General features: G+C 39.9%; 1 protein-coding gene across 1 annotated transcript in view; it reads right to left on the bottom strand.

Moving 5' to 3' along the window:
- Nucleotides 1-4,523: 4,523 nt before the first annotated feature.
- LOC132391214 (NEDD4-binding protein 2-like 2) overlaps nucleotides 4,524-11,595 on the bottom strand; it is a 36,406-nt gene continuing 29,334 nt past the window's right edge. Inside the window, exons 5-6 of the mRNA XM_059964119.1 lie at nucleotides 11,432-11,508; nucleotides 4,524-6,447 (exon numbers count right to left, since the gene is read on the bottom strand). Coding sequence (XP_059820102.1) covers nucleotides 6,255-6,447; nucleotides 11,432-11,508 — 270 coding nt within the window. The 3' untranslated portion in view covers nucleotides 4,524-6,254. The remainder of the gene's footprint in view (nucleotides 6,448-11,431; nucleotides 11,509-11,595) is intronic.

The following is an 11,595-nucleotide window of genomic DNA, read 5'->3' as shown; positions in this document are numbered from 1 at the left end:
TATTGGACCACTGGAAAATTATGCTGGTGAGGTAGTATAGGGGACAAAGAACTAGCAGATGAGTATTTTGCTTCAGTCTTTACTGTGAAAGGCATTAGCTGTTTGCCAGAGATCCGTGAGTGTCAGGGAGTAGTGACTGCCATTGCTACCACAAAGGAAAAAATGCTCAACAAACTGAAAGGTCTTCCGGTGCATAAGTCACCTGGACAAGATGGACAACATCATAGAGTCCTGAAAGAGGTTGCTGAAGAGAAAACCGATGCATTGGTCACGATCTTTCAAAAATCACTTGATTCTGGCAAGGTCCTGGAGGACTGGAAAATTGCAAATGTCACTCCACTCTTTAAGGAGGAAGACAAAAAAAGAGGAAATTATAGGTCAGTTAGTCTAACCTCAGTGGTTGGGAAAGTGTTGGAGTCCATTGTTAAGGATGAGGTTTCAGGGTACTTGGAGACTAAAGATAAAATAAGTCACAGTTAGCAAGGTTTCTGTGAAAGGCAATCTTGCCTGACAAATCTGTTAAGAATTATTCAATGAAGTAACAAGCAGGGTGGATGAAGGAGAGGCAGTGGATGTTATTTACTTAGATGATAAGGTGCCTCACATGTGGGGCTGCTTAACAAGATAAAATCCTATGGTGTTACAGAAAATATACTGGCATGGATAGAGGAATGGCTAACAGGCAGCAGGCAGTGAGTAGGAATAAAGGGGCCTTTTCTGGTTGGTTGCCAGTGAATAGTGGTGATCCTCAGAGGTCAGTTTTGGAACACATTGTTTGTAAATGTAAATAGTGGAATTGATGGCTTTGTGGATGACATAAAGACAGGTGGAGGAGTAGGTAGTGCTGAGGAAGCAATACAATGCAGCAGGACTTAGATAAATGGGAAGAATGGGCAAAAAAGTGGCAGATGGAAGACAGTGTTGGGAAATGTATGAAAATGCATCTTGGTAAAAGGAACAGAAGTCCCAGATCCCTTTGTTTTACTGGACTTCTCAGCGACCTACTGTGTAAATCCTACCCTAGTTTGTCCTTCTAAAGAGCAACATTGCATCTGCCACTTCTTCCCAGCTGGTCCAGATCCCGCTACAAACGTATAGCCTTTCTTGCTGACCACTACGCCTTCAATCTTCAGGAGTTCAAAAGTTCAAAGTAAATTTATTATCAAAGTACATATATGTTACCATATACTACCTGAGATTCATTTTCTTGTCGATATTCACAGTCAATACAAAGAAACACAATAGAATCAATGAAAAACTGTGTGCAACAAAGATGTTCAAATAACCATTGTGCAAAAGAGGACCAACTGTGCAAATGCAAAAAAAACCCCAGTAATTATAAATAAGTAAAAAATATTGAGAACATTAGTTCCGGAGTCCTTGAAAGTGGGTCCATAGATAGTGGAACTAGTTCCGTGTTGGGGGAGTGAAGTTATGTTCTGGTTCAAGAGCCTAATGGTTGAAGGAAAATAACTACACCTGAAGATGGTGGTGTGGGATCTGAGTGTCCTGTATCTCCTAACTAATGGCAGCAGTGAGAAGAGAGCACGGCCTGGATTGTGGGGATCCTTGATGATAGATGCTGTTTCCCTTTTGGTGTCAGCTGCAATTTGCTGATCTAGTTCACACATTATCATCCAAATCATTAATAAAGATGATAAACAACAATGAATCCAACACCATTATCCTGTGGCATACTAATAGTCACCATCCTTCAATCAGCAAGACAATCATCTACTACCAATCTCAGGCTTCTCCTAGGAACACAGTGCTGAATCCAAATGATTACTTCATCCTGAATGCCTAGCAACATTACCTCCCAAACTAGCCTCCCATGTAGCAATTTGTAAAGGGCTTTGCCAAAGTCCACACAGAAAACATCCATCACCTTTCCTTCATCAACCTTCCTTGTAACCTCCTCAAAAAAAACTAACTCTAGTTAAACATGACCTACCCTAATCCAGGTTGGCCAACATGTCTGAATTTGTCTTAAAATTAAATAATTTCAACTCTGTTCACTTTCTCCGGATCAAAGAGGTAATCAAAGGTATTGACTGTCTCAATCTATGCATGTCTTTTGTGGAATATGTGGAACAGTCAATTTCAATTCCACTCAAGCCTATTCCCCTTAACTCATTTTTTAGTACATTGACAGAAGCATTGATACTGCTTCTTGCTGTGGAAGTCGCTATTTGTTGTTTGAAGTGGTACTTGTGCCTTTATTTCCTCAAAATTTCCCCTTAAGGAAAAAAAATGCTGACTTTGGCCTATTTTATCATGTGTCTCCAAATTCCCTGAAACCTCATCTAACATCTTCCCAATTCTAACAGGAGGATGACTAAAGTGAGGATAGAAGAGGAAAAGTATTTGGAGTCAGAGGAAATAGGGGATGTCCATAATGAATATGTTGCCTCAGTATTCACCACTGAGAGAGACCTTGATATTTGTAAGGACCATGTAAAGCAGGCTAATTGGGTTCTCTATCTAGTTTTAGGAGTTATGTGAAGATCTGATCACATTTTAGGTTATACTTATGCAGAAATAAAGACAATTCCATGGGTTCAGAATCTTTCTAGCACCACCGTATTGTGCCTGGAAGTTGACAATCAGTGGTGTTCTGGGACCCCTGCTCTTTGTGATGTTTATAAATGACTTAGATGAGGAAGTGAGAAAGGGTGAGTAAGTAAGTTTGCAATTGACACAATGAATAGTGGAGTTGTGGATAGTATAGAAGATTGCTGTAGGTTACAAATGTGACACAGACAGGATGCAGAGCTGGGCTGAGAAATGGCAGACGGAGTTCAAATCCTCCCCATTGGTTCTAACAAATGTAACCACGAGAATATTAGTCCCTGTGTTTTGGTGCAACCTTTCCCTTTCGTACAGGTCATACTTCCCCTAGAGGAGATCCCAATGATCCAAGAACCTGAAGCCCTGCCCCCTGCACCAGCTTCTCAGACTCACATTTATCCACAAAATCATCCAGTTTCTACTCTCACAGGCATGTGGCACAGGTAGCAATCCAGAAATTATTACCCTGGAAGTCTTGTTTGTCAGCTTTCTGCCTAGCTCTCTAAATTCTCACTTCTGGACCTTTCACTTTTCTTTCCCATGTCATTGGTACCAATATGTACCAAGACATCTGGCTGCTCGCCGTCCCCCTCCAAAGTGCTGTGGTGACGATCTGAGATATCCCAGACCCTGGCACCTGGGGGGCAAAATACCATTCGGGTGTTCTGTTCACATCCACAAAATTTCCTGTCTGTTCCTTGGACCATTGAGTCCCCTATCATCACTGCTCCCCTCTTCTCCCTCTGCACTACAGAAACATCCTCAGTGTCAATAACCTGGTCTCTGTGACATTCCCCTGGGAAGTCACCCCCCCACAACAGTATCCAAAATGGTTATTTTTATTACTGAGGGGAATGGCAACAGGGGTGCTCTGCACGAACTGCCTATTCACCATCCCATTTCTTCTCATGATAGTCACCCAGCTACCCACCTCCTGCAACTCAGGGGTTTCTACTTCCCTATAACTCTGATCGATGATTTCCTCGCTCTCCCGTACAAGCCAATGGTCATCCAGTTGCTGCTCCAGATCCCTAACTTAGTCAAGGAGCTGCAGCTGGATGCACTTCATTCAAATGTAGGTCTCCCAGGATTCCAACATCCAGGATGAAGAGGACACAAGCGCAATTTAAACTACAATAAATATCCCTGACACAGTAAGAACAAAAGTGAAATTTAACAAAAATTTACCCAACTTACCCAGAGCCAACGCCGCTTCCAAGCCAAAGCCTGACACACCCACTCTCATCACTAGCTCACTCCCAACTATGGCCACTCTGCTGGTCTCCTCTGTACTTTTTATTCCTCCCTGTGCTGCTCCCACCAATGATTGGGCTGCTAGAATGACACCAAACTCCCACGAAGCTCTCCTTTTAAATGTCACCAGCCTGCCAGAAACCTCCTCTCTGTCCTGCACTCGCAGAATGACACCGAAGGAGGTTGAGAGATCACTTGATAGAGGTGTAGAAAATGGTAAGAGGCATTGATAGAGTAGACTGCTTGATACTTCTTTTCCAGACCAGAAATGACTACTACAAGGCATAATTTTAAGGTGACTGAAGGAAAGTATAGGGGGAATGTCAGAGGGAAGTTGTTTATTTTTAACACCAGAGAATTGTGGATGTGTGGAATGCCCTGCTGGAGTGGTGGTAAAGAAATACTCTTAAGAGACTCTTGGATAGGCACATGGATGATAGAAAAATGGAAGGCTATGGAGGGAAAAGTTAGATTGATTTTAGAACATTACAGACCCTAAAGCCCACAATGTTGTACCAACCTGCTAACTTACTCTATGTTTTAGTACATTCTTTAAAATGCTAGATTTCTAGCAGAATACTTTGGTACTACTTTAAAAGTGGGTATAGCTTTTCTATTTCAGTCATCTTTTGGTCTTTATATACTAGAATATGTGGAATGCAGGTCATAGGAATTTCTATAGAAAACTTAAAAGCCCATTAAAAGAAAAATACACATTTATTCAGCACTTTTCACATCTTACAACATGCTTAACATGCAATTAAATATACTTTTCAACTGTAGTCACTGTTGAGAGATGGGGCAATACAATGGTTTATTTGTACACAGCAAGGTATCATATATAGTATCAAATCACATGACAATTATTTTTTATATAATGTTGAAGAAAAAAATTGAATGGGTTAACTCTGCTGTTTCTCAAATTAGATCTTTTACATCCACTTGTATAGGGAAGGGGGAGATTTTTTACTGAAGGTGCAGGCAGATTATTCAAAGTAATATCTAGATTCTGAGGATTCATTTATGAGGAAATATTACACAAACTGTTTTATTCTCTGAGATTAAGAAATGCCAATTCATTTCAAAATATTATAGGAAATCGGAAGACAGAAGAGAATGCAGCAAAAACAAACTGCTGGGGAACTTCGGAGTCAGACCTCCTTGGATGCTGCATGACCCAGACTTCCTCCTGCACTTTTATACTTCCTACATGTCGAAAAGAAAGGAATTACATCAACTGGGTGGAGAGCACAGAACTGTGGGTGTTTATCTAAAAACTAATGCTGGTGTTTTGGAAAAGACTTAATAATCACTGACATCCAAATAGCAGATAAAATTGGGAATTCCCCAATAAATAATAATCATCTTAATTACAATTCTAATTTTATACCAAAATTACAACTCAGAATTAGTAAAAAAAAAACATCCTGTATGTAGGCCAAAAAAACTTCAATCATTGTTACCTATTCAATAGTTCGTATTATTTTTTCAAACTTACCAAGATAGTAATATTAGTTAAGGTACAGTATGGTAATCTTTCTCAGTGATATTACATAGGATTTAAATATTTTTATCTATCAGGTTAGAGAGATGACCATCATTACAATATGTCCAAATCCATCTAAGTCCAAGTTACATCAATCTGATCACTAGATGGTCAAACCAATAGTGCAGAGTAAAATCTACTGCTTTCAACTGAATGAGTATGTTAAATAACATAATTAACACTGCTGTATTTCTCCATTTTAAAATATATTCAATTTACAATCTTAAAACTGTTTCATGCAAATTTAGGGTATCTGAGATATTCCACCAATAAAGGAAATAGGGTTCTTTCCTCTAAATACATGCAAATATCCATAAACACAAAAATTCAAGCTTCTGATCTGGCAAGAACTGTAGATAACTCACTGTCTGCTATCCAAAAGAATGAGTGAATTATCTAGCAAGTTGCTCAGCAGATCAATTGTTTCAAATTATAGATAATATGCTACCTTATTGTGCAATTTTGCAGAAAGCAGTCGAACTAAAATTAACAAGCTGAATGCATTATCAGAATCCCCCAACAGTCCCTCCAATAAAAATAGTTAAGGTGAATTCCAATTCATGTCACAAATTCATGTATAAAATTACAAACTGTGCACAGAATAAATTTAAACAGGTTAAAACAAAATATTTTCCATCTAAATCCTCTATTTTATACCTTCTGGCATGATGCTCGGCCACAGAAAATAAATGGAGCATTATAAGACACATATCTTCCAAATGTTAGTCTACCATCTTTTACAAGTGATCAACATATTCCAATATTCTAAAATATTTATTATAAGCTTTTAAAACTTTGGTCTCCCAGAAACATACATTTTGGGAAGAAATGATCTGCTATATTGATTTACTGAAATGCCAACAGTTCATAGGCATCTCTAATGCTATCTATTAGTTACACCACTGATGGAACTTGAACCAAGTGGTCTCTGGTGAGAATGTGGAAGTAGATTCAGCATAACTTTATGACTATACGAAGGCTCCACTGAACTTAACACTATATCTGAAGACATGGGGTGTTCAAAGCGGGTCATCATTTGAATAATCTTCTCACGTGGAACCCGATGTCTGTTCCTCCTGAAATAAAATAAAATTTAGCAATGTATAATTAGAAAATAATATTAAACAGCATTTATTACATTTTAAAATCAGTTTAGTTATTGTCCTGGCAAAAGTAGTGAGAAAGATCATTTCATTGACACTGTATTTAAATAATTTCAAACAAAACCCAACAAAAATGAAGTTATGATTTGACAAGCTTCCACTTTTTCTTCATCGTTGCTGAAAGAATCTGATGCATTACATTCTTTTTCTCAGCAATATTTTTATTGTTTTTCTAAATCAAGAAAGCACTGGCCGGAAACATCGACAGTGCTTCTTCCTATAGATGCTGCCTGGCCTGCTGTGTTCTACCAGCATTTTCTGAGTGTTGCTTGAATTTCCAGCATCTGCAGATTTCCTCGTGAAAGCATAGTACAAAGGAGGTTTGTGCAGACATCTACAACACACATCTATGAAAGTGATGCACCATTAGTACAATCATGCTTTGGTTGCCTCCCTGCCGCGACCTACCCCTCCCAATCCCCATCTCCAAGCCATCATTGTATTAGCAAAAAGGGTTAAACAGAATCTTTGTCCCTACAGAGCTGCATTGGTATAGAGAAGGTGTATTTTCCTAACACATAAACTGTTGTATGTTAACATGTCTAAGTTTGTAGAGTTTTACCGGAGAATGCTGAAAGTCAGGGAGTTACGTGCAGAGGAAAGGAAGAAGGGATGAACCTTTAGTTTGGCTGGGAATTCTGAAAATATTCATGAAAGGATCCCCACACCTTTTGGAACTTTATGTCTGAATTGAGAGTTGAAAAATGGATCTTCTCAGGTATAGACTGGACATGATGTCCCTAAGCAACTGAGCATGGGTGGGTGGGGCAGCATCCCTCCACCTGAGCAAGACAGCGCACCTGGCCAAAACAGAGGCAAAAGACTGTATGCGACGTCTGGTCGGAGTTAGGTGCGTGTCCCCCTCACCAGGGGTACCGAAAAGAACAATCAAAGGGTTAGGTTCCAGATTGTAATTAAATATTTGGAATAGAGTTTGGAAAACATCTTTCCAGTATTTTTCCAAGTTAGGGCATGTGAATAAGGGAAGCCTCGCCCCTTTTGCATTTGTCACAGCAGGGATTAACATCTGGATACATGCGAGATAATTTAGTTTTAGACATATGGGCCCTTTGTATGACCTTGAACTGTAACAGGCAGTGGCAGGCGCATAAAGAGGTTGAGCTAACTAACTTGAAAACAGAATCCCATACATCCTCTAATAGTGAAAAATTTAAATCTTGCTCCCAGGCATTTTTAATTTTGTCAAGGGGGTCTCGCCTCAGAACCACTAGCTTGTCACAAATAGTAGATATTAGACCTTTACACAATGGATTCATGCAGAGAAACTTATCACCAACGTTTGCGTCGGGTGACGCATTACATTCTTATAAATATTAGGACTGTTTGGACTATCAGCTCTCCAATCATTACAGACTGTTTCATTATTCTATTGTTTTACTTTTCCAGGCACCAACCATTAGTATTTGTATTAGTGTATTATGTACCAAGTCACATGTACTGAGATACAGCGAAAAACTTTTGATTGCACACCATACAAACAGATCATCTGGGTAGTAAAACAGAAAGCAGAAGTAGGATATAGTGTTACAGTTACAGAGAATGTGCAGTGCAGGACAGCAAATAAAGTGCAAGAGCCATGGCTTTATAGATTGGAACATCTTTTAACATATGAAGGATCCATTTATGAATCTATTAACAGTGGGATAGAAGCTATCCTTGAGCCCCAGCTTTATCTTCTGCTCAGTGGCAGAGGAGAGCATGGCAGGAGAGATCCTTGCCTATATTGGTTGCTATCCCAATGCAGCAGGAAGTATAGATGGAGGGAAGACCAGTTCTCATGATTTATTTGGCTACATTCACAACTCTACAATTTCTTGCAGTGCTCTACAGAGCAGTTGCCATAGTACGCTGTAATTGATCTGAATAAGATAATTTCAGCGATGAAACTGCAAAAATTGGTGAGAGTCACTGGGGGCATGCCAAATTTCCTTAGCCTTCTGAGGAAGTAGAGGCATTGGTGGGCTTTTTGGAAATGCAATATATGAAGCTGGACCAGGACAAATTGTTCACAATATTTACAATGGAGAACTTGAAATTCCCAACAACCTCCACGTCAGCACCATTGATACAGAGGATTGTGTACTCCACCCTACTGATAACTAAAGACAATATTAAAAAGATATGTTTTAAGGTAGTGGTCGCCAACACGTCGATCGCGATCGACTGGTCGATCTTTGAGACTCTCCCAGTAGATCCCAAAAAAAAATAAAACTAAATACACAAATACTCTTGAGAGATTGTTTCTGGGTTGCGGGGTTTTAGTTCCAATCTTACACTGTGTAATTCAACACGTACAAACAAGCTGGATGAACTCAGCAGGTCGGGCAGCATCCATTGAAATGAGCAGTCAACCTGCTGAGTTCATCCAGCTTGTTTGTATGTGTTGATTGACCACTGCATCTGCAGTGTACTTTGTGTTTACACAGTGTACTTCTGTGGCCGCGAGGAAACAGTATGAGTCAGCTGCACCTTTCCTCATTCCCTGTCAGCCCACTGTTGAACTTGAACCCACACAAGGTCATCAGTCACCTAAACGCAGTGACACACTTGTGCCAGGGATCACTGGTTTGCCTTGCGCGACCGGCGGGAAGTGCCGATGTTACTGGCCTGGAGCGTGGACAGATGGGCACTGCCTCTAAACCTGTTTACCTCACCGAATGTTTGTGGGGAATCTGGTGCTAAAATATTTGCAGACGACCTAATTCGGGCTCAGGCTTGGTAAGTATCAGAGCAGCTACTGCGCTGCGATCTACTGAAACAAACTTTTGTCAGCTGATAAATCCTACAGGGGGGAGGGGGGCAGGCACGCGTCCTGTCGCACTCCTCGCTCGGTCGGTCAGTCACTCTCTTCGGACTGCAACTGCCGCAGCCCCAGCACGGGGACCTCCGGCCCTGACCTTGTCTTCTCACCCCACCCATGACCAGCTGTACCTGGTCAAGGTGTCTGGAGGTGGGCAGGCGGGAGGCTGGAGTTTGGGCCTGGAGGCTGTCTAATGAAGCAATGAAGCACTCAAAACTGATTCAGTACCCCGAGTCCAAACACCCTGCACTTGAAGACAAACGCGTTGAGTTTTTTCAGTGGAAAAAACGTGAGCAGCTCGGGACAGAAGCTAAGTGCTGAGAGCCGCTAAAACTACATCGCGGAAAAGACTGGACATAAGAAACCTGCTTCGAGTATCGCTGGATTCCCGTTGTGTTTAACACCAACTCTGCCCTCCACCGTTGGCCAGTCCGCAAGAATATTGTCAATATTAAACTGGTCTGCGCTGCAAAAAAGGGTGGGTACACCTGGTGTTTATACATTATTTTTACTTCCGGGTTTTGCGGGGCTTTACTTCCAGTTTTTCTGCCCTGGTGAGCATGCGTGTAACTAATCGATCGGCGGGGGGGGGGGCGATCTTGCCTTTGACTATGGCTGAGGTAGGGGAACTTGGGCTTGAAAAGGTTGTTGACTACTATTTTAAGGCATTTGAAAGGCAGATTCTAAACTATTGTGCTGCAGTGATATGCTGTCATTGAAGACTAGCTCACAAGATATGAGCACTAATTGGAAAGGAGAATGCAATTAGTACCTGAAGTGCTCAGTCTTAATGACTGGATATGCCATTTATTTAATTGTTGCCATGCAAAATGCATCTCATGGCTCCACTGTCTTATTAGTCTAGAAGTCTGACAGACATGGGCGATAGTTCAGTTTAAATTGCAAATAATTTGTCATAAACAGGTAATAAGTCATCTTATATCATCAGTGAAGCCAGCATTTATTTCTGAAACTAAATGCCCTTGGAAAGCTGATGGTAAACTGTTGTCTCGTTAAGTGCTGTGGTTCTCAAATGTTATTAGGAAAGTTGGGTGGGTGGGGGGGGGGGGGGGGGGTTCCAAGGATTTTGACTCAGCAAAATTTAAGGAACAATAATAAATGTTCAGGTTAGGCAGGTTTTTTGTTAGTGGCAACAACGTAGGAGATGTGGGCTTGGCAACAATAATACCAAAGCAATCAAAATGATTAGCTCCCTCTTTGGTCACTACCTCTCTCAAGCTTCTGAATGTTCTGTCACAATGGCTCAAATCTGAATGTTGCCTAGGACTAAATGCATGAAAGGGAGAACTGTTCCATATTCCAATGTATAATGATCATTACCAAAAATCTCTTATTTTTAACTTTTTGGTTGACAGAGAAATATAAAGTAATCAGTGAGATTGTTGGGTCACAACTATTGGCCTGATAAACTCCTCCAGAATGGCCAGAAATAAGATGGATCAAATCAGACACTGAAGAGCCACATGATAGTAACGTTAACAACAGTATCAGTCATTTTACCAATGGAAATTCATCCATTCTAATCTTAATAAGTATGGCACTCAATTTTCTAGACTGCTAAAAGATGTAAGAGTTGTACATAGAAATGGCTACTTAAAAAGGTTTGGATATTTAAAAAGTATTAGAATGAATAAACTGGCTTTAATTTCCACATTTTTCAAGCTCAAATTCACAAACTAATAATTAGATTTGAACCTTTGTTCTACGTATTATCAGTTTAGGATTTCAAGTCATGCAATACGTTACAGAACCTCCAGGTTGACAGAATTAAATATTAATTTAATAATAGTGATTTTACCAATACCATTTTAATTCTCTTAAAATAGCTCATGCTTCAGAAGCAAGAAGCATCAATATAGAAGATCAAATAGTAGTAATGCAACTGATTATATATCACCATTTATGCAATAAACTTAGGAAATGATGTAATAGCAGATAATTATAATGAGATCTTATATACATATTTACAAAATATCAAATCTTTCTAATACCCTTTCTGTAAATGTTCAATATAAGCAATTAATTTAAAAAAGTTAAATTAAGTTTATTTCTTACTTTTCCAGCTCCACAACATTAAACTTCCACCAAGTTTCTGGCTCACGAAAACTCATTCTGTACTGTCGCTTCACAGCCTGTGGATGGTAATAGTAAACAATATCAGGAATTAGCATTTCCTGGTTGATTAATTATGTCAATTTTTCAATTCCACATAAACTTAT

The sequence above is a fragment of the Hypanus sabinus genome, chromosome 3 (genome assembly GCF_030144855.1).
Source record: "Hypanus sabinus isolate sHypSab1 chromosome 3, sHypSab1.hap1, whole genome shotgun sequence".
Classification (NCBI taxonomy): Eukaryota; Metazoa; Chordata; class Chondrichthyes; order Myliobatiformes; family Dasyatidae; genus Hypanus; species Hypanus sabinus.
Note: the sequence above shows the minus strand (reverse complement) of the source record. Positions and strands in the feature narration are given on the sequence as shown.